At 45.1% G+C, this 27200-nt stretch overlaps 1 protein-coding gene across 3 annotated transcripts; it reads right to left on the bottom strand.

Moving 5' to 3' along the window:
* Positions 1–4711: 4711 nt before the first annotated feature.
* Positions 4712–19296, bottom strand: TAGLN3 (transgelin 3). Of its 3 annotated transcripts, none has more exons than XM_068975887.1 (6): positions 19186–19296; positions 18865–18954; positions 18347–18528; positions 16964–17138; positions 6485–6587; positions 4712–5133 (listed from the first exon to the last, which is right to left on the bottom strand). In XM_068975887.1, the coding sequence occupies exons 3-6, from the start codon at positions 18524–18526 to the stop codon at positions 4992–4994; spliced, it is 600 nt and encodes a 199-aa protein (XP_068831988.1). In that variant the 5' UTR covers positions 18527–18528; positions 18865–18954; positions 19186–19296; the 3' UTR covers positions 4712–4991. The 3 variants fall into 3 exon arrangements, with proteins under 3 accessions (XP_068831988.1, XP_068831997.1, XP_068831979.1); XM_068975896.1 differs by having other exon boundaries at positions 18855–18954; positions 19186–19290; XM_068975878.1 differs by having other exon boundaries at positions 18865–19283.
* Positions 19297–27200: the final 7904 nt, after the last annotated feature.

Genomic DNA, 27200 nt, shown 5'->3' with positions numbered 1-27200 from the left:
GTAATAACTTAAATGGAAAAAGAATTTGAGAAAGAATAGTTTATGTATAACTGAATCACTTTGCTATATGCCTGAAACTAACACATTGCTAATCAATTATACTCCAATATAAAATTTTAAAAAAGAAAAATAAAAAGTAACTTGAAAACAAATGAATTTTATGTTTTTCTTTATGATCTCAACCTCTAACCCTGCCTCCTAGAAGTCTAAAGCAGAATAAGACCCCCCAGGCATGTGTACCACAGGGATTTCTCGAATCACCCTTGCTCAAGGCCACCCAGAAAGGGTCTATCTGTAAATCCAAGCCTCTTTCTCATTGTTTCAACTCTTTTGGGTCCAGACAGGTTGGGACAAGTGGTAAAGAGGCTAATACATTCTCATAATGGCACAAAGTTGAAGTTCCTGAGTTCAGTGACCTCAAGCAAACATTCCCTGACCACCCCAGGTCAGAGAACTCTTCCTTCAGAGGGTCCGAGTGAACACTGCTGTGCTTCAGCCCGTAAACAAGCAATAAATGACACAAGGCGCTGTTGAGTACATGGTTTGCTCAGCTAACTGCAAATTCAATTAAGAGCCATATCCATATTTCACTGTACCTCCTAGTTCATAAAACAGTTCCTTAACTATATTAAGGATTCAATAAACTCTGGTTGACTGATTACAGGATGATTTTCTAAGTCATTTTCTTATATTCAACACATAATGTGTTTTTTGCTGATTATCAGGGCTGTTTTTGAATAAATAAATAAATAGAAAAAACAGAATGAGACATTAGGACCTTAGTTAGTAATACCTTAGGAAGAATTAGTGAAACAGATTTAGCAGAAAGGCCATACAGTTGAAAGAAATGTGTGTTGCTCTGGGACTCTATGACACTAGATTTAAATCCTCCTCTAAACAACTAATGTGCTAAATGATGTTAGAGAAATCATTTCACTTTTGGTTTCCGGTATTATTGTAAATAAAATGCAGGCTTTGGAATAGATGATTTCTCTAGGACTTTAGAAGAGAAAATTACTAGGAATGGAATATAACTTCAAGTTTTACTGAGGGCTAATTCTACGAGAGAGTGAGTCCCCAAAGAGCCCATCCAGCTTAAAAAAAAAAAAAAAAAGAGTTCTCTCAACAGAGAAAGTGGTTCATTCTAGTAGAGTTTTGAAATACATATTTGGAGTTGGTTAGGTATTATTTAGAATTTTTTACATCTATGGTTTCAAGTGAAATCAGTCCAATTTTCTTTTCTTATCCTTATTGGACTTTGGAATCAATGTTAAATAACCCTCATGATGTGAGTTGGAATCAATATGTTTGTCTTTTCCTAACAGTTCCCTAAATTTATCAATATCTATTTCTTCCAAATAGAACACTGTCCTTAGCACAGTCTCACCCACCCCTTCTCCCTGTACTTCTCACTCAGATCACACATGAAGTACTGATATTGTATAGAATTTTAGTTTGGATTATTACAGTAAGTTTTCTCTCTTTATTTTTTAGCCCTTGATTATTTAAACAAGAATGAAATTTTCTAACTTATCTTTATTTCTCGTATCAAGTAGTGTTTTCCTGGTAATATATTTTTCTTAGTGGAATATTCAATCCAATTTTATTTTCAAATATGGTTTTTGTTAATATTTTTGTGTCACTTTGAGATTTTAAAAAATTAGCTATATAGAAAATTATGTGTTCAATGCTGTTGTTTTTTTTCCCCCTTCAGTACCATAAAAATATTACTTAATGTATCCAGGGTACTACTGAGAAGTCTAATGTCCATCTGATTCTTTTTTCTTATATGTGATGAGCTTTTATTCTTTAAAAACTTTGAAGGGTTTCCTATTTATTTTCAGTGGTCATATATTTCACTGAAATATTTCCCACTGAGGGCTCCTATCCTTTATTTTTTGGCATCTTGTATGTCTTTTAAAACTGAGTTCTCAGGCTTTTGAGTCTTTTTTTTTTTGTAATTTTAAGAAATTCTCAAAATTATTTCTTCAAAATTTTCCTCCCTTACCTTGATTTTTTTCTTTTTCTTCTGAAATTTCAACTCTATGATTTTTTTGCCCAAATCAATATTTCTGTTGTATTTCCATCTGTTGTCCCCATCTTTTTTTTACAGGATCTTGTTTTAATATTCTAGTTTATTAATTTGTTCTTTTTATCCATTCTACTATCAATCTTTATTTTATTTATTTTTTGGGCACACCACATGGCTTTCAGGATCTTAGTCCCCAGCCAGGAATCGAACCTGTGCCCCCCTGCAATGGAAGCCTAGAGTCCTAACCACAAGACTGCCAGAGAATCCCCTGTTATTTTATTTTTATATGTTTCATATCCCCAGTTTGTTTTTTCTTCATAATGGAAGGAATAGCTTCAAGCTTCCAATATTTGCTCTTACCGTTTTTAGGATATTATTGGACTAATTATAAATGATTCTTCTCTCTGGCCCATGAAGTCTTCTTCATCTAGCACTCCAGTGTGTCTTTAGAGGACAATACTTACACTTCTCAGTAGTTTTCCAGTTGCTGCCCTTGAGCTCACATTTCCCTTAGATTATCTGCTACCTTGACTGCAAATGCGAAATGGAGAATGGGAAGACAATCTCAGGCCCTAGCTTGGATTGCTTCTGGTGAGTTGGGAGCATACATCTGGTTGATGTGGTTGTTTAGTTGCTAAATCTCTTTTGCAGTCCCATGGACTGCACCCTGCCAGGCTTCCTAGGCAAGATACTGGAGAGCATTGCCATTTCCTCCTCCAGGGGATCTTCCCTACCTAGGGATTGAACCCGCATCTCCTCATCTCTCGCATTGCCAGGAAGATTCTTTGGACTCTCTCATTCTCTGCTTCCTACCTCAATCCTGGGCACTCAGGGTAAAACTGTCTCCTAGAGCCTCACATTTTTCAGCACCGTCATCTCCAGGCTAAAACATCTGATGGGACGGAAGGGGTGGGAGCCTGATGGAGGAGGGGAGTCTTGTTAGGAGGAAAACAAGCCGGAGTGCTGGCAAGTTCACTGTGTTGCCTGCTCCTCCCTCCAGCTGGCCTGTCAGCCCTGGACTATGCTGCTTTCCTGCCTCTTAGAGGCTCTGGTGGAGATAGGGCAACGTAGAAAACAGAACAAGCATACTCTGAAAGCTCTCTCCCACACCTAGCCCCCCACCCCCTATGGAGGTTATGTCCCATGTCCTCCCTGCCCCCCTTCAATCCCAAATGGGAATCTAACCATCTTCCAACTCTCGCCAGGAATTTCCTCCCAGTTTCATATCATTTGGGGGATTCCATTAACCTCCCTCTCTTGCTTTTATGGCAAATCCGAGGTAAAGTTTGAGAAAAGAATTCAGGTCCATGTTAATATAACATCTTTCCAGGAACGGACAACTTACCAGTGGTTGTCAGAGGGTCACTAGGTCTTCTAGAGAGTACATTAGATCCTTTATGTGACCCACAGGATAATTTCCTTTAGAAAGTGAAAGTCGCTCAGTCATGTCTGACTCTTTGCGACCCCATAGACTGTAACCTGTCAGGCGCCTCTGTCCATGGAATTCTCTAGGCAAGAATACTGGAGTGGGTTGCCATTTCCTTCTCCAGGGGATCTTCCCAACCCAGGGATCGAACCAGTGACTTTCATATCTCCTGCACTGGCAGGCAGATTCCTTACCACTAGCGCCACCTGGGAAAGCCCTACGTGAAGGAGTAGGGACCAGAATTCGGCCTCCTCCCTACCCCACTTCAGTTCAGTTCAGTTCAGTTGCTCAGTCGTGTCCGACTCTTTGCGACCCATGAATCGCTTCAGCCCCGTGGAAATCCTGCAGAACTCTCTATGGAAGCCTTGAACTGCAAAAAACATGGTCTGATGAACCATCATCCAGCATCTAGAGTGTGGCACTGTCTATAGTTTCATTAATTTTACCTTTTCTTGTTAGTTAACAATTCATTATATAAGTAAAAGACTGTTTTTTTACTAAATGAATCACAGTGTTTTCCTTTATCACTGGGAGGAAAAAGTAAGATGAATTGGTGGTTTCCGAGGTTTATTTGCCTTCTTAAGCTTTCATGGGTGAGCAAAATATTGAAAACATCTCATCTTAGCTAGATCCAGTCTTGGGCAAAGTTCAAGAGTGTTCAGTAAACTAATGTTTACAGAGAGCAATGTAGATTGCTTATCACTTCTGGCTGATGAAGAAACTGTATAAATATCTGCATCAGACCCAGAATCTGGCCTGTGGGGAGGAAGATTATTGATAGAGAAGGGAAAACTGTTCTCTTCTTCAATCACTCATCCAGCTGATATAAACACCCTCCATACTTTCTGGGCATCTATACATGAGTCCCTGAAGAACTGGGGCTTTGGATTGCTCATTTCTGTGTCGTCCCCCTGACTCCCTGGCCAGAGTCTGGCATAATGAACATAAGGTAGGTACTCAAAAAATATGTGGGGGGCAAAGACCTTGTTCTTGAGCTCTTGGCTTCAGGCTGTCAGAGTGGGCAAAACTGTTCCAAAACGTTTTACCGCAACTGTCAAGATGACCAATATAACCTTGCAAGGGCTACCTCAAAGTTAACTTACATTTCTATAGCTATAAATACAGCTTAATCCCATATTGCTGGCTTCTTGAATGAAATGACCAGCCCTGCCTGCAAAGTCCCTAGAGACAAAGGAGAAACTTTACATTTGAAGACACAAGACTAATTTGTTTATTAGGTGCGTTCTGTAAGTTGAGGAGGGAAATTTTTGGCAAATAAATAAATAAATAATCAGACAAACGAAGGCTTCTAGGGCAAAGGAGCTGAGGAAGAGGAAGCGGAGTCTTTGCATAGTTCTAAATGAACAGGAGGTGGCAGCAGTAGGCAACGTGGATTCGCAGCAGAAACGCAGCACTTGCAAAAACCAGGGGCAGGAGGCTTTGAGAAGGTCAGAAGGTGACTAACTACTTCTTTATCATAGAGACCACGACGCGGCACTTTTGTCCCCGCTACAGGTTGTGGGACGTGGCGTCTTACATGATCTGCCTGGGCATTCCATACCCGGTCATGCCTGCCTGGGAGGCTCCCTTGTTGCTGCCCATCTGTAGGCCTATTACGTTCTGTCCCTGGCGAAGCTGCTCCTCCGAAAATCCTCTCCGATTCTGCTGGGCTTTCCTGGGCAGAGGGAATGAGATGGAACAATTTCATTCCGTTTTTAAAACTTTCCCAAGATATGCAGTTAAACATGTTCTTTTGGGGGCCACCGATTAGAAGGACAGGTCTTATTCTGAACCACAGTCCTGCCAAGAACTACGGTTCTACCCTGAGCTATGACCCTACCCTGAGCTATGACCCTACCCTGGGTTACAGCACCACCTGGGCCAGGACCCTACCACAGATGGGCCCTACCATGATACACGACCTCTATACTCTTCAAGTGAATTTCCAGAATTTCCACAGCAAAGAACTGGCACGGCTTCTCTGGAGATTTTACTCTCAGACAGCTTTCCTGTCTCTCCTCTCACCAGTTACCTCAAGCCCTTGTGAAAATTAAAATCAGCTCTTTTTTATTAAGCATTTCATTAGTCCCACTAAACCCTTTTCTGTATGGGGCCAAGGATGAACGTTCCACCTTAGCACTGAGGGATGTAGTGAGTTAAGGAGGTGAAATTTCTTCCCCTAGACAGATGTCTGCAAGCTTTAGTGAAGAGCCAGATAGTAAGTAATGCTGGTTTTATGGGCCATATAGACTACGGTAGGTCACTAACAAAATGGGGGCTAAAACCAGGGTTTTACCTGGCAATATCTAGGAGCTTTTCAGACCAGGTTCATTTAAATTGCCACAAGCTGGTACCTTTTCAAACTGTCAAGAAGAGGGGATTAGAGGAATGAAGGGTCAATTATCTGTACAAGGTGCTCTTTTCATCCCCCACTGAGCTACTGGGTTAACTTTAAGCTCCCTTGCTACCTCTCTCTGCCCCAAACAAACAGCAAAACAAATTTCTTTAGGAAAAGGCCCTTTACTGACACGACGATATAATTTATTATCCACTTCAGGCCACCTCTGAGAGTGATAGAGAATGCTATTAATGGATATGCTAGGAGGACAGGACGGTTCCAACAAATAAAACATATTTTCCTTTCATTATGTGGGAAAATAAATAAATACGTACATTCAGGGCAACTTGGCTCATAATAAAACCAAATTCAGACATCAAGGCAGATGTGAGAAAAGCCATTCAGTTCTGCTCCGTCTCAGGAGAGACATAATGTGGGCAGTGAGCTGCAGTGGTCAGGTATCTGAAAAGCAGGAAGAGCTCTGGTGGTATATTCACCTGAACTGGCAGTGTCGGTCTAGCCTTGTTCTGGGAGATTCAGCTGCGGGGCTGTGTTTGCCTGTGCCTAGCCTGGACTTTGTGTCCAAATAGCCTCCGGGGAGCTCCAAGGCTTCAGATGCTCACTTTTGTGAAAATCATCCTCGGCCCAGGGAAGAGGAGAGCGTGTGACTGAAAAGGCCTTTTTTTACCTGTGAAACCAGGACGGTTCTCCCCGGTAACAGCCATCATCCTTGGTGACAGCAACGCTGCCCAGAGCCATCAGGGTCCTCTGCACGGCCGCCATGTCCTTTCCTGGAAGCCAATGGAGAGATTAAAGCCAAGCGTGTGTCGGGGCCAAGGAGTCAAGGAGGATGGGGCTGGACCTCTGGGAAGAAGTTCTCAGGAGACTGTAGTTGAGCACCCTCGAGAGAGAGGCATACAAAATACACCTCAAAGTGGCCCAAAGACAACCACAGCCAAACTCCTCAGAAAGGAACAACAACAAACATCTCCTGACTATTCTTTATGTGGTGCATGCCCAGAGACACCCAGGCTCGAACCCATTCCCAGTTGCATGCGTAACACATTCCAATAACTGAGCAGCGCAGACAGAGGTGGGTCCCTGCCCTTAGCAGAGGCCCCAGCCTCTGAGGGTTCTACAAGCAGTGGGGAGAGGAGGTGCTGTGGGCAGACTGGCACGGGGATCTGCACAGGAGATTTTCCTCCGGACTGAAAAGAGAAAAGGAAACTGGAAAGATATTGACTGGATGGATGAACTGCACCAAACCCCAGGAGGATTCTTTCTTTTACTTTATCTGGGTTAAAAGGGTCTAAAATCACCCATGTGCATCAGATCGAGTATTCACTTGGTTCTTTGGGCTGGAGGCCTGGCAGATGAAGACAAGCAAATCAACACAGAGAGCATCCAGTGTGATGTGGTGAGAGGCTCTTCATTTTGTGCTGCTTGAAAGGAGCTAAATGGAGATAATAAATAAATGGCTTGCAGGAGAGAGAGTGAGGGAGGGAGAGAGGAGGAGAGACAGAGAAAGTGAAGGAGAGGTATGCCCCTCACTCAAGGGGAAGGGGCACGCTGTCACCGAAGGAGCCCTGACCCTTCACCCACGGAGCGGACAACTGGCCTACAAGGCAGTCTCCTCTTCCCATCCTTTCTCCCTCCCCGCTTCTAGCCAGCTGACATGGCCTGGACAAGGAAAAGGGAAATTGCTACTGTGCTTAGCTCCACAATCTAGAACCAGATCACAGACATATGTACGGCACAAGTGTGGAGTGCAGAAGCTAAAGCCCCAGGCTGGGGGAGAGGTGCAGTGTTCAGTCTAGCAGGGGGCTGTGAAAGTTAAGGGCAGACACTAAAGTTCCTCTTGAGACTGAGTGAACCATCTGCAATCTCCCCGGGGCAGGCTGCTGCAGCCTAGTCCCCAGGGAATACAGAATTGCAGGGGAAAGGCAGACAAAAAGTGAGAATGTAGCGTAACTATCACAAAATAAACTATTAAGGCCCGCAGAGGAAGTCCAGTTCAGGATGTCCATTTATTTAAAGAGGAGAGAGAGACAGCGGATCCTCATCTCTCTCCCCACCCCCTCCTCCACTGCCCACATTAACCACAGGATGATTTCCTGGATTGTGAGGCCCTGTGGGATGGATAATACATACAGAGATGAAACTTTCTCAATGGAGAGCCCCACACCAGACGCAAGGAACAGCTGGGGTGGTGGAGAAAGGAGGATCTGGGCAGCAGATGGAAGGAGGCGGGCCCAAGGGATACTTAGAAGTCAGAGAGAGGAAATGGAGGAGAGGTTATGAGAATGTTCCCTCTCTTCCGCAGATTTAAAGCATTTCTGTGACTGTCACTGTATCATAGGATACATTTTTTTTTTTTTTTTTTTTTGGATAGAACTGTCGTGATGATATTCTGAAAGATCACTGTGGGAGGAGATAAGGAGAGGGCTTGCTTTCAAGCAGTGAGCTGTTAAAGAGAACCTTGAGAAACTGAAGCACGTGGACGCTTAGGAAGGTCTGGGTACATCACTCATCTCCACTCTCTACGGGAAGCACACCGGAAATCTGTGCCTGGTGGTTGGAAAGAGCACATCTGGCATGTCCAGGATCTGGGAAAATGTGGAGCCTGGCACCTGGCAAGCAGCCACAGATACTACCCTGGTGCCAGGGGTGGGAAGCAAGCTCTGTTAAACCATAGACCCAGCCCCCATCCCATCACATAGGGCTAACACACACACTGCATGAGACCAGAGAGGAGGAGAGAGGGAACTCAGCTGGGGGCAAGGGGAAGACATCCAGGAATGTAGACCTATAAATCCCACCCCCCCTCAAGCCAGAAGCGTCCGAAAGGAAGAAATTGCGTGATTGGGCAGAAGAAGCTGGGTAAACAGGCATTAGACAGGGAAAAACTGGAAAAACTTTTTTAAAAAAAGAAAGGTCCAGAGACAAGAGATTTGTTATAAATGATAGGCTAAACACTTCATTGGTTTCCCTGGTAGCTGAGATGGTAAAGAATATGCCTGTAATGTGGGAGACCTGGGTTCGATCCCTGGGTCAGGAAGATCCCCTGGAGAAGGGATAGGCTACCCACTCCAGTATCGTGGGCTTCCCATGTGACTCAGCTGGTAAAGAATCCGCCTGCAATGAGGGAGACCTGGGTTTGATATCTGGGTCAGAAGACCCCCTGGAGAAGGAAATGGCAACCCACTCCAGTATTCTGGCCTGGAGAATCCCATGGACAGAGGACCCTGGCAGGCTATAGTCCATGGGGTCGCAGAGTCAAACATAACTGAGCAACTTTCACTTCAAAAACACTTCATTATATGCGATTGTGACCTCCATTTCGTAGCTGTTGCTGCTAAGTCGTTTTAGTCGTGTCCAACTCTTTGTGACCCTACAGACCATAGCCCACCAGGCTCCTCTGACCATGAGATTCTCTGGGCAAGAATACTGTAATGGATTGCCATGACCTCCTCCTGGGGATCTTCCCAACCCAGGGATTGAACCCATGTCTCTTACATCTCCTGTATTGGCTGGCGGGTTCTTCACCACTAGAGCCATCTGTGAGGCGGTGGCTCAGACGGTAAAGAATCTGCTTGCAAGGCAGGACACTGGGGTTCAGTCCCTGGGTCGGGAAGATCCCCTGGAGAAGGGCATGGCTACACACTCCAGTATTCTTGCCTGGAGAATTCCATGGACAGAGGAGTCTGCCGGGCTATAGTCCGTGAAGTTGCAGTGTCAGACACAACTCAGCAACTAACAGTTTCACTGGCCCCCATGGACTTGGTATGATTCCTCCCAACAGGTGGATGGAAAAATTAAACTTGGGAAAGTTAATTAACTTGCCATTGCTACCCAACAAGTAAATCAGGGCCAAGCTCTAACTCAGGTCTGTCTGAAGGCAAAGCCCACAAACAGTCTAGGAGGCCACACTGCCATCTCCCACAGGCATAAAATCCCCATAAAATCTGGGGCACAAATTTCAAATGACCTCAAATCTTTGTTTTGTTTGGAATAATTTCTCAACCCTAGTCAGATTAAGGCAAAAGAAAGCAGTTGGGGGCCCAGAGATCCCCACCAGTTTGCAGATCAAGTCAAAATAATTATTGTCAAGATTAAGTAATATAAATGAACAGAAATCTGCCTTCTGTAACCAGTTCATGTCTCATTTTATTTTCTAAAAGGCACACTTTGGAAAGAATTCTACTATTTTGGGTGAACAGAATGGGAAGAGAGCCTCTATTCCAGCCTCATTTCTCTTGCCAGTTCAGAAGCTCAGATGAAGTGCTATTGGGTAGAAGGGAGCTGTTTTTGGAGGTTGATTTCTGTCACTGAGAGTCAAACATTGAAATGTTTGAAGGAGCAGTGAGGTTAGGAAAGATCTGTGAAGTGAGCCAGTTATAAAGCAGGAAAAGCTAAACTGCTGAATCACAACCGCACATCCATCTGCCTAGAACCCAGCCTGCTCTAGGACATAGTTTCCCAAGCTTCTGGAATTATTTATCTGATGGGGTTGGGGGAATCACTTTAAAAATATAAAAATTTCTGACTTTCTTTAAAAAAAAAATATGAAATTTGAGGTCATTCCCTGGAGGGACTGATCTGGCAGTCCTGGGTGGGGCCTGGGAGTTTGTATTTTTAATAATCTTTCCATATGATTCATGCCATCAGACAAATTTAAGAAACATGGGTTTCACCTGGTGACTCCTAACTAGACCGATTATCAGAATTACCTGAGGATCTTGAAAATTCACATCCTGGGACCATCTCCTGTGATGATTCTGATGCAGCCAGATGGACACGAAAGCATTGCCCCCAATACTATATTTTTTTAATTTTTAAAACCATCCCAATGTCTGATATGTGGTAGGTACTAAATTAAAGTTGTTAAGCAATAACTGCTTCCTTCAGAGCTACTCTCCACAAAGTCAGAAGTAACATCAATAGTTAAACATTGGGGAGGCTGCTCAGAACCTCAGAAGCTTGGAATTGCTTTGCTTCCTGAAAACTACCCCAGACATTTTGACAAGACAGCTTGAAATTGCTGTTCAAGGCTATTTCTCCAAGAAAAAGAGGGTGAAAGAGGAAGAACGGGGAGGAGGAGAATGGTTCTAAAGTACCTACTAGGTGCTGGGAACTTTTCTCGATGCCGGGAGTGTATGAATGAAACAGTCCAGGTGGCGGTGGTGGTTTAGTCGCCAAGTCGTGTCCAACTCTCGCGACCCCGTGGACTGTAGCCCTCCAGGCTCCTCTGTCCATGGGATTTTCCCAGGGAGGAATACTGGAGTAGGTTGCCATTTCCTTCTTAAGGGGACCTTCCTGACCCAGGGATTGAACCTGAGTCTCCTGCACTGCAGGGAGATTCTTTCCCGGCTGAGCCACCAGCGAAGCTCAGAGTCCAGGTGGTGATCTGAGACCACTGGCTACAGAAGGAAAGTGATACACAAAAGAGAGGGACCACGCTTACAGTAAGAGCTCAGGATTTTAATCAGGCTCCTGAGCCCTTCCAGCCCCCTGTCATCGGGGAAACTAATATTAGACTTGCAATTATAAAAAGAGATGGTGGCGAGGTAGCTTTCCTTGTCAGAATCTCTTCAAGCAACTTACGTGATAGCACTCTGTCCCGTTTACTGCTTTTTCACAGCACAGTGTCTCCCTGGTATGGTCTTACACTCCAGCAATTAAAGGATCATGTCCAGGGGAGGGGGGCGGGCCAAGGGTTCTACATTATAAGGAACCCCAGTGCCATAGCGTTTGAAGGCTTTTACCGAAAAGATACCTGAACAAGGATTCTGTTCCTTTAATTTAAAAAATTATTGTCATTCTGTTATGCATGTCTTTGGGTAGAAAAAAGTAAAAAGTTAAAGAGAAAGAAACAAGGCCAGAGGAGTCATCTGGGCAGGTATAGTCAGGCTGGATACTCTGCTTTCAATACTAATACTAGTCTTACATTCAAAGCTCTTACTTTGGAATTACTTTTATTTTACAGTACTCTTGACTCCACCTTGTTGCTCTTAGAATACTGGGTGCTTTTTTGTTTTTTTTTTCCAATCTTTTCGGGACTTATAGAGAAAGCAGTCAGTGGATGAAAAAGACATTTCTTATTTTCCTGAGTAATAATTTAGGCATAACCCTCAATTCTGCACTCAAGGTAGAAAACTATTGCTTTAGACCAGGGGGAAATGTCAGAGGGTAGTTTGGGCTCCTTGCCTCCCTGAGAAATTCTGTAGGGCAGTGGTTCTCAGAGTGGAGTTCCCAGACCAGCAGAAGCAGTATCACCTGTGAATGGGTAAAAAATGCAAACCCCTAGGCCCCACCCCAGACTTAATACCTCCAAAACTCTGGGGGTGAGGTCTAGTAATCTGGGTTTTCACAAGCCTAATGGGAGGTTCTCTCTGGTGCACACGGCAGCTGAAGGACCGCTGCTAAAGGAAGAGCCCGCCAAACACCAGAGTGAGCAGTGCTTGGAGTAAATGCAGTAACGGCTGCTCTGAGAGAAAAGGAGGCTTCAAGCAGCAGGCATTTCTGTAATGTCTCAAGTCACTACGGGTACCGTACAGTGTCCCCAAACAGCTCTCAGACTGGTGAAAAGTCTCGTCTTTTCTTGCTATTGAGGAATGGCACATATAGTGACACCTCCCAGAGAACATATACGGCTCCATATTTGGAATATATTCCAGGCACTCCACCCTCAGTATAAACCTTGCCGACACTCAGTCATCAAGGAGGGGAACACGAAGACAGCATAAAGCCATGTGTCCCAGACCCTCACCAGTAGGATTATGGGGAAGAGCAATCAGATGTGACTGATCTTTGAGTCTTGCCTCCTCTGACATTCTAGAATTCTAGGTTGTCTAATACTCATTGCCTGGTTATGCATGGGAACCAAAAAGGATATTTACTGATGGACTGACAGCAGAGGGGAAAAAAACCAACGTTTATTAGGTGTCTCTTAGCCAGGCATCGCGCTAGGCGTTTTACACATTTAATCCTTGCAAGAATCCTACAAGGGGAGAGCTGATTACAGAGAAGGGAACTGAGCCTCTGAGAAACTAAGCAGTCTAAGCAAGGTCTGGAGCATGACGCTAAAACTCACGTTCTTCCCATAGTATCAAGACCCCTCGGTTTGGAATAGGCAAAGCAATACTATATCATGGGGAAAAACAAGAAGGCTAATGACCGTAGAGGTGAGAAAAAGTCAATAAAGAGACCCAAAAGATGGCCCCTCGTTTTGGAGAATGGCCAGAGGTGAAGCCACTGGAGATGACAGAGAGAGAAAAGGTCTTCCAGGCAATCCTACCAGCTGCTGTGTGAGGCCCTTAATAAAGTCCATTCATTCCAGACAGAACATGTGCCCTTCCCAGCCTTGCTCCTGCTGCCCTCACTTTCTATTAGTCTTTTTAAAGAGACAATGATAATAGTAACTTGAAAATTGCTATCATATTTTATGGTCTACTCTTCCACAGTAGAAGCACTGTGCTAAGCACTTTTAATGCATTGTCTCATTGACACCTCACATCAACCCTGTGAAACAGACACTATTATTCCCATTTTACAAGTGAGAAAATAGAAGCTTAGAAAAGTTCATTGGTAAATGGTGGAGCAGAGGTTTGAATATGGTGGTCTAATTTTTGACTTAGGGGCCTGCACTCTCCTACCCTCCAGGGTGACATTTCTTTGCACGCTTTGTGACCAGCACACTCACCTGCTCTCATGCATTATCTCTTACACACACAGACACCCCTCCTTTTCTGGCTCCTTTCTTTCTCTCCTTCTCTCTTTCCCTCCACAGAAGAGATGCTGAAAACTAACCTCCATTGCTCTCCTGAGTCACTACTGAGATGGCCCCACCCGTCCTTTCCAGGGACCCAGGGTGAATCCCAAACCTGCCAGGCATCCACCTTCTCCCATCCATGAGAAAGACCTCTCCTTCCATGGCTCTAAGCTGCCCTCACTGCTCCTCTACCACTGAAAGGAACAGGTCACCCAGCTTCCTTCAAGGGGAACTCCAGTAACCTTATCTATATCTCTGTAGTTGAGTTGTTTTTTTTAGACCATTCAGCCCTGGGTTCCTTCTTAAGGCCTTGAACCTTTTATTCTGGTTGCCCCCAAATCCATTCCAAACATTCCACCTTGTATCTAAAAGGGGTTTCAAGATAGAGGATACCTCTGGGGCGTCTGCTTGTCTAAACAACTGAAGCTAAAAGAGAAGGCATTTGGCAAGCTTTGGGCTCCTGCGACTTTATTCGTCTGCAACATAAGAGCAGCACAGAGTCACTGGGCAGCCATGGGCAAGCAGAGCCTTACTTAGTAAGATGCCAAGCAGGGGAGACAAGGGACTGAGAGCTGTCGAGTATAAAGTGCCTGCAGACAAGGAAGAGAAGTACCCAGGCAACGAGGGCTGGCCCCTCGGAGCCACAGCTACCATGACCACAATGCGTGGAATCAGGAGTGAATGTGAGTAATGTGAAATTTGATGACAGCGTCAAAACCACAGGCCAGGTGCAGAAGAGCAAGAAGAATGTGAAACTAAGCTAAGGGGATGGCCAGTCCAATAGCTGAGCACACAAACATGGACAGCCTCTCACGCACATAGGCACATCGACACCTGCCAGCCTGCCCAGCGGCATCCCTTGGACGCCAGCTTACTCATCCCCAGACTCGCAGGGGACCAGCAGCTCTGGCAGAAGGATCCAGCCTTGCGCTTGTCGGTGCTGCTATTCCATGGGTTTCACTCCTGGACTCACCCAGGGCCACATCGCTCCCCCATCTCTGCTCAAAGCAACCCACTTCTCTGCCTCTGGCTCCATTGTATGGTAACCAGCCCAAGCTGCAGACAGGGCTCCTGGGGGATGTCAAGTATCCCTTCTAGCACACAGAATGAATCTCCCAAACTCAGTCCTGAATTGTCCCTCCATGGAGGGGCCCACCAGGCCCTGGAGCCTCTAGACACTTTCAAGTATCTGTTCTATGCCAGCTCTCCTGACTACAGCATCTCAGCCACAGCACCCTGGCAGTAATCAGTTGCCTTCTTTATTTCCTTTACAGCCCCTTCTTTTGCCCTGGGAGCCCACTTGTCCACCTTAGAGTGTCTGCTTTTCCCCTTTTCTCTAGAAGTATCACCCTGCCTTGGAGCCCACCCTTCCACTACCCCATCTCAGGGGCCCACTGTCACACTGATGCCTTTCAACTTCCTTCCCTGAGAGCTAGCTGATACCCAGGGTTGGGGCAGGTAGTACAATATACATAAGTAATTGTGGGTGAGCTCTAGTGTCATCACCATCTACTCTACTTATCAGGGAACCTTTGCCCCCTGTCCTCCTCCCCCTCACTGCTAGCACCTCCTGTGCCTAAAGTCCACCTGTGTGGTCTTTGGAAAAGAGGAAAGACAAGCAAAGCCTCCTCAGCACAGAAAAGCACCCTCGGGCTCCCCACCTCCCCCAGCCCTCCCAGTTTCTTCCTTATCCTATCTACTTCCTGTACTCGGTGGGGTGGGGGGACTCACTGGGACCCCTTCAATTCACACAACCTGCCAGCACAGGGGCTCTCACCTTCCGTCCCACACAGCCCTGAATCATACTCCCTCTCCTTCTCGCCTCCTCACTCACGGTTGTGACTCAACAGCACACTCGTGGTGTGGGGGAAGGAAATAGCATGCTGGCTAAATCACGGCACGCAGACGAGTGAAGGCCCTACTCTCTGACATCACAGAGCCTGGGTTTGAGTCCTGGCTCTGCTAATTACTAGCCAATCATACGACAACACCCCCTCTCCTGAAACTGTTAGGAGAACTGATTGGTATGATGCAGAACGGCAATAGTACCGTGCCTAGTGTTGAGGAAAATATTGATAAGCAATAGGTACTATTAGCAAGGAAAAATCAGCATAGTTTTGACCTATAAAGCAGGGACTAAAGCTCAACGATGACATTCTATGGGGATTTGGAGGCTAGTGTCCATGAGGTTCAATGGCCTGGCCCGAAGGTCTGAATATCTGAGCTTCTAAATAATAGCAAAACATGACTAATAAACTGATGGGCATCTTAGGATTTTTAAGTACTTATCTGTGAAGGAAACAGGAAATGCCAGTTCTCTGCACAACATGGAGACAGGGTGTGTGTTGGGGGGGTGAGGATTAAGGAGGCAATTGCTTCTTTATAAGGTGTTTAATAGAATGGTCCTCTGCTAGAAATATGGTTCAACCATCATCTGAATACCCCTTCACATATCATTGTCTCCTGATCCCAGGAAAGTCTGTCCATTCTCACTGTCAGCAGAGCCACTTGGGTCACTGCCCTGAGTGTGCTGTTGGTTGAACCACTGAATGAGTGTGAGAGCGAAGCATCAACCTGGTAGCCCTGCTCACACAAGTCCCTCCCTCTCCCCACCGCGGCAGGCCTGCTGTGGAAAAACATGCTTGGATGGAAGTGTACATTTGGCTCCAGGGGACTCTGAGCCCTATGACCATGGGTCCCAAATTCTCTGGTGGTATCTCCATCCACATCACTTTCCCTAATGGTGGTGGATTGATAAATATGTCTAGAAACTTGATTTCCTTTTTATGCCTTGTTAGATTTCTTAAATCAATTCACAACTATAAAAGAAAACAATCATTTGTCACTGTCTCTGAGCAAATACACATCTGGAAGGTACAGTCATCAACCTCCCAGGTAATCATTTAATAACAGGCTGGGGTGCTATTATTTCTCAGATTGAATGACAAGATTGCACCAGGCAGCTTTGTCTATAACCCTGGCTGCTGGTGAGTCAGAAGCATACTTGCCGACCCCCATCCCCTCCAGGAGCTATCATTTGTAGAGAAAATTACGTTGTGGGAGGAGTAAGAGAAACAAGGGGCATCCACGCAGCCTTTTTAGCTTCCTCTCCACAGAGGCTTCTGTTTATGCCTTTAGTTTGCTGGGTCCCTGCTGGGTCCCTGCTGGGTCCCGAGGTGTGTGTCCCTTAGAGGAGGAACACTTGGAATAGAATATCACAAAGTAGGAGGCAAACAGTGCGCCTGGTGACAGCTGATAATCCTCTCACACACTCAAATCACATGCGCACACACGCATGGGAGCACACGGAAGAACACTGTGGGCAGGTTTCACAAAGAGAAAAGCAAGAGGGTGGGGGAGGGGAGAATGAGCCGAAGGCACGAGAAAGCTGCTTACCTTCCCACAGATCCACGGTCTGAAAAATGTCGGTGGTCCTGACACCATAGATCTCCGCAGCTTTTAGGAACTGGGAGATCTGCTCCATCTGCTTAAAAGCCATCTTGGACTCTGAGATCTTGGGAATGGGCTCTTGTCCTGGTGGGTATAAACTGTTTATCAGCTTGCACAACACCTGAGGAGGGAAAGGGTGGGGGTGGGGGACAGAATCAGTGCTTCCCTTTGTATTTACTAGTCCCTAAATGCAAAGTGAATCCTGGCCCCCACGGGGCACAGACTACAGGTTTGGGCCTGGGCCAATCTGGCACCCCAGAAAGGCATGGGCTCTGAGCTGGGGGGCCAGGCTCCCACACTGAATCCCCAAAACCCATCCTTGGCTGCTCCTGACCATGGTGAGGCCGGTAGCCTGGGAATCATCTTCCCTCCTAACTCCTCCCTTCCTTTTTCTGGGTGAAGGAAAGAATGTTTAGAGAGGGAATGTGTGCAGTGATGCAGTCACGATTTCAAGCTTTCAATGGAGGGATGAGTTAGTGGCTTCCAGAGAGGTTGAATGATACAGTATTATTTCTTCCATCAAAAGGCAGATCAGAATCAGGCTTCAATAATGCATCAGATAAGGGCTAATGATATTTAAAGGAACCAAACTGGGTGGCTCCCCCCAGACACCTATAACCAAAGCGCTGGGCATAACCCAACAGAAGCCTGGGACAGCAGTTATGTAACAGTAAATCACAGCCTGTGGGAAAAGACCGGCTTGTTGGCATCGGCAGAGCCTGTGGTCCCCATCCACCCAAATACACAGCAGCATCTCCTTAGAAAAGCAGTTATCAGATAAGGATTCCCTTCAGTTTCATGAGAACCCACCCATTCCACAGACAGGCACTGAGCATCCCCAAGGCGGATAGCTCCAGGAAGAATGGGAAGGTGGTGAGTCCTACTCCTCCACCCCTTCCTTTGTTTTACTATGTAACCAACCTATTATTCCTGGGGGAAGGAATCCCCCCACCCCCCACCCCCCACAACACGCCCCATCTCCCTTCCAGGAGCTGATGCACCAAGAAGGCTGGAAAGATCTCAAGGAAATACTTATCTCTACTCTCGCTGGAAAGAGCAAAAGGGCTTCCAATCTGCCAGCAACTCAGAAGCAAGCTGCGATGTCCGGGATGGGCGGAGGGTCCTCTAATCTAGCGAGGGAATTCTAGCAGGGAGCCCAGATCGTCCATCCCCGAAGAGATAAAGGCATTCCCATCTCCCTCCCCACGAGACAAGAGCTTGGCAGCCGCAGCTCCTCCGGCAGCCAGCCTCACGTAAAAAGAGGAGACCCTGGAGGGCTTCCCTGCCCACCGCTCGCCCTCATTCACTAGGATCGCTGCCAGTCCTTACCGTTCCGTCCATCAACCATTTCTGAAAATGGGCTCTGCCCGGGGGCGGGTGCTCTATGTCCTCGGCGCACTGCAGGATGATCCAGTCCACCAGCTTGTTCTCCAGGTCCGCGTCGTACTTCTGCTCGATCTTCTCCTGCACCTCTCGGCTTAAGCCGTAGCTCGGGCCCCTGTTAGCCATCTCTGGAAGAGAAGAGAGGACACGCGAGGCATCCACACAATAGAGCAGCCGCTCGGCTCTCTGCACCCGGGGCTGGGATGTGGCTGGGCCGCCTGGCCCGGCAGCAGCAAAGCGGGCAGAGAGCCGGGCGTGGTTTAAATCAAGGAGCCAATGAAGTCACTGGGGTTTCACCTACAAACGGGAGAGAAAGCGCAGCCACGCGCCAGTGACTCTTAGAATAAAGCCCCTGTCGGTCCGAGGGGGGTGGGGGTGGACGAGTGGGGGCTGGGGAGTGGGGGACTGGATGCCGCCTCTCAGTCCCGCCTATCAATAAGACGAAACGACGCACCAGGACTCACAGTCAAGCCTGAAGCCCCGGGGCAGCAAGGGGGCTGGGTGGGAGTCGTTTCTTCCTTCCTCCCAGAGGCACTTTTGCAAAGGCAGGAACCCTGAGATGGGAGAGAGCAGGTAATTAACAGGCAGGGAGGAAGGCCCCCCCTTGACGTTGCGCTGCTGATGCTACAAGCGCCTGGGAGAAGGGTACACTGATTCGATTTTCTCAGGGCTGAGGAGGGTCAAACCAGGGCCGTTGCTAAGAGCCTTCCAAAAAGCCAGCCCTCTCCGGTGTCAGTCAAGCCCGCCCGCCTCCCTCCCGCGGAGAGCTGCTTTCTCAGCCGCACGATTCTCTCCGCTGCTCCGGGGGACAGCCGGCGTTGCGCACAAGACCCGCGCACAGCTGCGCAGGGGCCGGGGCCTGTGGGAGAGTCCGTTCTCCCAGCTGTCCATCTGTCAGGAGTTGCCAAACCACTTTGCCCCTGCCCGGAGGGGAACAGTTGTCTGGTGGGGCGGGAGGGGCGGGGCTGGGAGCTGCAACGCTCAGCTTGTTCTGCTGCCAGGCGGATTTCATCCAGAAACTTCCATCCTGGTGGGAAACCGCTGTGCCTCAGTTTGACTTATTCAAAGAGTATAGCGTTTTAATGCGATTTTTAAATCTGAAAACACTGAGAACACGTTTTATAAATTAAAGGGAGCTCAATGTACGAAGAACTCTTGGAGTGAAAGGTTTCTATAAAGATGTCATCTGTTTGTTTTAATTAAGGACCAGGAAGGCACAGCTGATACGCTGTCAGTGGTCACTGCGTATTTGGCGTGAGCAAACCAGACCTTGCGAAAAATCTTCAGACCTAAGTCGGCCTGAAATTTTTAGAACTGCTGAAGGTCTTGGTGGTTTGTCTTTCTAGACTATAAGCCACTTGGAGGTAAAGGTGAAGTCTTATTGGGACTTCCTTGGTGGTCCAGTGGTTAAGACTCGTATCTTCCACTGCAAGGGGATATGGGTTCAATCCCTGGTTGAAAGACTGCTAAGATCCTGTATGCAGGGAGATGCGGCAAAAAAAAAAAAAAAAAGTCTTATTTGTGTTATGTAAGTCTGGGTACTTTTCATGGGAAAAGCATCACAAATTTTCTTTGGTTTATTTAACAACAATTTTTTTTTTTTTTTTGAGTATTTAACTGTGTCAAGTACTGTGCTGGAGAGAAATAAAATATAAAATTTTCCTCTGGAATAGATTGATTAGTTGACTCAGAACATTAGATAAAACAAGTCTAGCACATGGGATAGTGATCTTTGTCCCTGTGGGAAATTGATTTGAAGCTGTGCAGGAAATGACCTCAAACAATACATGTATTGAGAAAAATCTCCTGCCAGCTGGGGCCTGGACTCGTGAAAATCTAATTACTTCATAGTTATGTGGGTGGTTTGCTTGAGAAAAGGCTTACTGGCCAGTAGCTGAAGGAGTAGGAGAGAAAACCCTGTGAAAAACAAACGGTTGTGAGAGAATCCGAGCTTTGAGGAGAGAAGTAGGTTAAAAAAAGGCTTGAGAAGGTCTGACAATCACAGGTCTGGAGGCTGCATGGACTCCTCAATTGAAGAAGCTTTAAAGGCAGCATACTGGCTTCAGAGACTAGAAGCTCAGGGGCAAGAGTCTCTAGCAGGGAAGGTGTCTGCTGAATTTTGGAAGTCAGTCAGTTGCATCTTGGGTGGAAGCAATATGGTCAGTTCTAACCTGGGACTAAGGAAATAAAAGCCCAAACAGAAAGCATGTTATTTCCTGTGTAGCTGGAATTACTCTAAGGAAGATTTGGTTTGTTATATAAAAGCAGAAACAATTCTAAAAGATGTACATTTGTCTTTTTTTTCAGACTGTGTTTTGCAGATCTTTTATACCCAAAGATGCTTTTGCCACTGTAACAAAATATGTGAATGATTGAAATCATGGTTCTGGAGAGGATATAATAGTAAAGAGAGGAACCCAAACAAGGCATAAGTTAGAAATGTCCAGAAACCCACAAGAAATCTTCAGAGGAAAAAAAAAAAAACAAAAACACAATCCCCTGGGTGGTGGCACCAGAAATTGGCTCAATCCTCTATTTACTGAGTGGCTACAGATATTATAGTTAATTTTTTCTACAACTTTTTAAAAAGGCCTATGTATCTGAGATTTTTAAAAAATGAGACATGGCAACATGGTCTAGCAGCAAAGTTAAACTTGTAAATCATAGATGCCAATCAAGGATTATGCTTAAAATATGCACAAAGTCCTCAGGTACATTTGTATCTGGAGGAAGAAGGTAGATTAGTGAAAAGATTTATAAGTGAGATGACTTTAAGCCTCAAGAGATGAGTAGGTGTTTGCCTAGTGGATGGGATGAAGCAGGAAGGATACAGAAGGTGTTGCTGGCAAGGACAGCTTATTTGAGAAGGCGAACATAATCTAGTATCAACAAAACATAGGGTTAAAGGGAAGATACGCACAGAAATAAAGCTGGAATGGCAGACAGGCTCCAGATTATAAAGGAGTGTGCTTGCAAGTGTGTCCATGGTTAAATTTTCAGGAATTTTGAAAGCCAGTTGTTAAACTCAGCCATTATAAGCACTTAAATTATGTAATCTTACTTTTAAATACATTATATTGCAGGTTAAATACTCAAAATGGATCACTTCCTAATTTATTTTGCTACATTTTACTACTACTAATTTTTTTTGAGGATGTTTATGGTTACTGTCTCTATATGGTGTATATACTGCATAACAGCCTGGTACTGGCCATTTCTTCCCAGTTTCCTTGTATTTAGTGACATTACAATGGTAGCTTGAAGCCATTTATGAGAGGAGTATTTCTACCATGGTTGTTGGCAAATGCTACAAATAGGAACTCACCCCAGCTAGTTGTTGACTATTTATTGGCCTTGCCACCGGGCTTATGTATCATGCAAATGAGCTTGAGTGCTTTCATAGCAAGGTGGGGGAGTGAGGGAAGAACCTTCAGATCTGATATAGGTGAAAGAAAAGAAGAGGGTCGAAATGACTCGTAAGTTTGACTTATATAATAAGGGTAATTGTTGCACCAGTTCTTTTAAGTGGACCATAAGCCAGGAGGCACATTTAAGGGGAAAGAAAATAGCATTTGGATTTATTGCGTTTAGGAGGGCCACCACAGTCCATCCCAGGTTTTGTGCATCTGGAGCTCAAGAGAAAAATCTGGAATGAAGGAAAGTAGTTGAATTATCTGCATGTAGGTAGCAGTTAAAACCAAGAACCTGGGTGAAGTTGCTCAAGCTGAATAAGTAGGTTGCATAAGAGTCTGGGCTTCCCTAGTGGTTCAGTGGTAAAGAAACCTCCTGCAATGCTGGAGCCACAAGAGACAGAGGTTCCATCCTTGCATAGGGAAGATCCCCTGGAGGAGGGCATGGCAACCCATTCCAGTATTCTTGTCAGGAGAATCCCATGAACAGAGGAGCCTGGCAGGCTATAGTCCATAGGGTTGCAAAGAGTCAGACACGACTGAAGTGACTTAGCACACACAGACACATGAGAAGAGGGCCAAGGTCAGAACAGAAGGGAATATCAACATCACAAGGTGGGTAAGGAGATGATGTGTGTGGTCGGAGATGCCTGGGGTTAGAGAACATCAGAACAAAGCTGCTGTTCTCAATATTGCTTTGAGAGAGGGAGGTTGGCATATAAACTGAGACTTTCCAAGCAGTAAGTTCTATCAAAAAGGCTTGAGCAGAGTGCTGTTCATGAGAGAGCACAGAGCACCTATCGAGAAAATTCTAGGACACAGAGACGAGGATGAGTCAGGAAGGCAGTAAGAAGCTGAGATTTGACCTTTTTTTCTATTAGATGTTTCTTCAAAAGACAAATTTGATTTTAAAAATTGCCTGCAGTTTTGAGACATATACTCTAAATGTACCAAAGCATCACATTTTTTCATCAAGCCAAGTTATGCATATTACATATTACATATTTCTAAACTAAAAAGTGACTTTAGGTCTGTAATGGAAGGGGATCTGAAAAAGACATATCTAAATTCCACCCATTTTCTTTCTTCCTTCAGAAGATAGAGCTCCTTAGTTTTTTTTTGTTTTTTTTTTTTAAACAGCTTTAAATGTAATGAAAATTTCACATATCCCCTTTGGGCACTTCATTGGAAATGGTTGTGTCTCAGTAATGTTCTCTTGCTCTACATCTCTGTGCTTTATAAAATTCAGCCTTGCCCAAAGCTCTTTTCCTCCTCTCCTCCTCACAGACCTGTCTACTGGCTGCTCAGAGATCAGCATACCGTGTAAATTTGTGTCTGGAAATACCTCTGAGCTCAACAGATGCTGCAAAAGGGAATGAATTCTGTGCTCTCATTAGCCTTCCTCTCCATTGGCATTGACATTATCCTCTTCCATTGCAGGAGCTGCAGTTGTCAGAGGGTCCGTGTTGCTTTTAAAAGCAATGCAGGAATTCCAGAGGATAGGCACTCAGAGCCGGCTGGCTGTTTAAGTATTTTCCGTATCACTGAATACATGGCATGGTGTGGTTTTACAAAAAGAGGAGCTTTGGTAGGGGGGAAGGAATGAAAATGAACACTATAAGAATTAACAATGTCCTACATCAGACTCATTTGGAATTTATGATGCCAACCTCTGCAAAGCTAGGTTAAATTTTCAGACAGCTTTTCCCATCTTAAATAATGCAGGTTCCTGCCCCTCCCTTTTCCTAGCCATTGAACATTTGAAAGGATACCATACAGCTAACATTCCACTTTGGATCTTGGGAACTGGAAATTCCAATCCAGTTCAGTTTTAGAAGCCCTACTCACATCCTTTCCTCCCTAAACTCCAATGAATTGTGCCCTCCAGTTTCTCACTGGACTGTGTTTGGTGCATATAAAAATATAAGTGTTCTTGTTGATCCAGTGGTTGAGACACTGAATTCTAAAGAAATAAACCTTTAAAAAACTACAAGGGAAATGATAGTGACTCCAGTTTGTCATTGTTCTAAATGCATTGTGCCTAATCCTTACACTTTATTAAATAGGTTTATACTATGACACTTTACAGATGAGGAAACCTCAGGGAGGTTAAGTAAGTGGGTCAGTCACAGGGCTAGTAAATGGTAAACCAGGACCTAAACCTAAAGCTCTAGAGACTCTGTCTTTAAGCGCTATAGGTATTGTCTCCACATAAGTACTATGAATTTCTAATCATATTTATTGCATTTTCTCATAATTATGTTTAAACCTGGAAAGCTCTCAGGGGCAGGAGCCCTTTCCTCATCTTTCTAATAATCATGCCTAACAGTGTTTGGGCAACATAGGCCTCTGAAGAGAGGCCCTGCCATCCTGTAACAACCTGCTCGAACACCAGGCACTGTGTCACACAGATGGCTCATGTAATTTTGGTTTGTCAGTGATTTTTTAGTATAAAAAATAACTCCTAGATTATATTTTATGGCCCCGTAGGATATTAATATATTTTGGAACTGTGTCAGGGGTCCCCAAGACCATTCCCAGGTTTGACATTTCGCTAGCGGGACTCACAAGACTCAGCGTATAGTTGCCTCACAACTATGATTCATTACAGTGAAAAGATACAAAGCAAAATCAGGAAATCAAAAAGGCACCGAAGTGAAGTCCGGGAACACTAGGCTTGAGCTTCTAAGAATTCTTTCCGAATGGTCACACAAATTGAGCTTACTTCTCCCAGAGATGCATTGTGACGGCACATATGAAATGTTCACCAGAGAAGCTTGTCAGAGACTGTGATGAGTATTTTACTGGGAGCTGGCCACTTGGGCAGTTTCTGCCTGGCACCTACCAAAATGCCAGACTCATAGAAAGAAAGCATTTGTCCAACACAAACCTCATTGTTTGTATGGACAGTTTAGGCACAGTGAGCCACTTTGATCAGTTCTGGAATTGTTGGGAAAGGGGAATCCCTTCCAGGGTCTGAGAGAGGGCTCTCGTCTAATGCTCAGAAATGAATTGTCCAAGGAGATACACAGCAAAAGACTTTATTGACCAAGAGACTATATTGGGAAGGGGTGCCCAGGTAGGGAGCAGCAGGGAAGGGAACCCAGAATTGTTCTGCATGTGACTCACAGTCTCAGGTTATATGGTAATGAGGTTAGTTTCTGGGTTATCTCTGGCCTTTCTGACTCAGGGTCCCTTCTGATGGCACATGCACATCTCAGCCAAGATGAATCCCAGTGTGAGGCCTTCTGGAGGTAGGCGGGATACAGTCTCCTCCTTCTTCCTTTTGGCCCCTCCTGAATTCTTTCAGGTTAGTTTTTCTTTTTAACTGAAGGATAACTGCTCTACAATCTTGTGTTGGTTTCTGCCATACAAGATGAATCAGCCATAGGTAAACGTATGTCCCCTCCCTCTTGAACCTCTCTCCCACCTCCTACCCCATCCCACTCTTCTAGGTAGTCACAGAGTCCCAGTTTGAGATCCCCGAGTCATACAGCAAATTCCCGTTTTACATATGGTAGTGTATATTTCCAAGGCTTCCCTGGTAGCTCAGCGGTAAAGAATCTGCCTACAAAGCAGGAGCCGCAGGAGACATGGGTTTGATCCCTAGGTAGGAAAGAGTCCCTGGAGGAGGGCATGACAACCCACTGCTGTTTTCTCGCCTGGACAGAGGAGCCTGGTGAGCTAGTCCATAGGGTCGCAGAGTCACACACAACTCAAGCAACTTAACACACACGATTCTATGCTACTCTCTCCATTCATCCCACCCTCTCCTTCCCCCAACTCAGTGTCTGTCAATCTGTTCTCTATGTCTGCATCTCCACTGCTGACCTGCGAATAGGTTCATCAGTACCATCTTTCTAGATGTCATATATATATGCATTAATATGTGGGTTTTCTCTTTCTGACTTACTTCACTGTATAATAGGCTCTAGGTTCATCCACCTTATTAGCACTGGCTCAAGTACACTCCTTTTTATGGTTGAGTAATATTCCACTATATATGTACCACAACTTCGTTATACATTCACCTGTTGATAGATATCTAGATTGCTTGTATGTCTATAAATAGTGCTGCAATGAACACTGGTGTACATGCTTTTGTCAATTATGGGTTCCTGAAGAGTATATGCCCAATAGTGGGATTTGTTGGGTCATTTTATTCCTAGTATTGTATTATTTCTAGGGTAGTTTATTCCTAGTTTTTAAAGGAATCTCCATACTGTCTTCCATAGAGGCTGTTATCAATTTATATCCCCGCCAACAGTGCAAGGGAGTTCCCTTTTCCCCTCACTCTCTTCAGGTTAGTTTTATAAGACATACTATGGGTTGGTGTGTCGTCCTTCCTTGCGGTCCCTCCCAAATTTTCCTGGTTAGTTTTCAGTGGCAGCACTGCGTTCTTTATTGGGACCTCCTTTTGTGAGACAGCTCAGACAAGTGGTTATCATTGTGTTTGGGCAAGGTAGATGGTTTTGGTCAACAGTTCCCTAACAAAATAGGGGGACGTTCCTAAAATCCAAGTTCATGAGATGCCAGCCAAGGGTGACTCTTGTAAGCAGGTCTCTTTGAGGATAAGCAGTCATTGGCTATGTTAACGCTTTTCAGCAGAGGACTTATCCCAACATTCTTTAGTATCTATAAATGCCTCTTGAATTGTCCTTTGAACCATCCTATTCCTTTATCAATGAGTTAAAGAAATCTTTGACAAATGGTCAGTATATATATATATGTGTGTGTGTGTATATATATGTGTGTGTGTATATATATATATATATATAAAGTTTTAGTTTGACAGATGTAACCTAAACAGGCTAAATGGAGTCCAAACTTAAAAGCTAAGACACCAATTTGTATCACAGCTGATTACTGCACAAGCTTAATTACAAAAAAAATACAAACTATTTCCATTTCATATTTTCTTACTATCATCTCTACATTTTAGAAAGGTCTCTGATATAGATGGCAAAGAAATAAAGGGAAGTTGCTGAGTCATGTCCAACTTTTTGTGACCCCATGGGCTGTAGCCTGTCAGGCTCCTCCATCCGTGGAATTTTCTGGGCAAGGATACTGGAGTGGGTTGTCATTTCCTTCTCCAGGAGATCCTCCTGACCCAGGGATTAAACCTGGGTCTCCGACACTGCAGGCACTCTTTACTGTCTGAGCCACCAGGGAAGGCCTGATATAGATGGCAATCACTTGGTAAGATTCATTTCTTCTTTGGAATAAGAAATCAGAATATGAAAATACTATCATAAAAAAAGCTAAGGGCCAAAGAATTGATGCTTTTGAACTGGTGCTGGAGAAGATTCTTGAGAGTCCCTTGACAGCAAGGAGATCAAACCTGTCGATTCTAAAGAAAATCAAGCCTGAATATTCATTGGAAGGACTGA

The sequence above is a fragment of the Capricornis sumatraensis genome, chromosome 1 (genome assembly GCF_032405125.1).
Source record: "Capricornis sumatraensis isolate serow.1 chromosome 1, serow.2, whole genome shotgun sequence".
Taxonomy (NCBI): Eukaryota; Metazoa; Chordata; class Mammalia; order Artiodactyla; family Bovidae; genus Capricornis; species Capricornis sumatraensis.
This window is presented reverse-complemented; position numbering and strand designations above follow the sequence as displayed.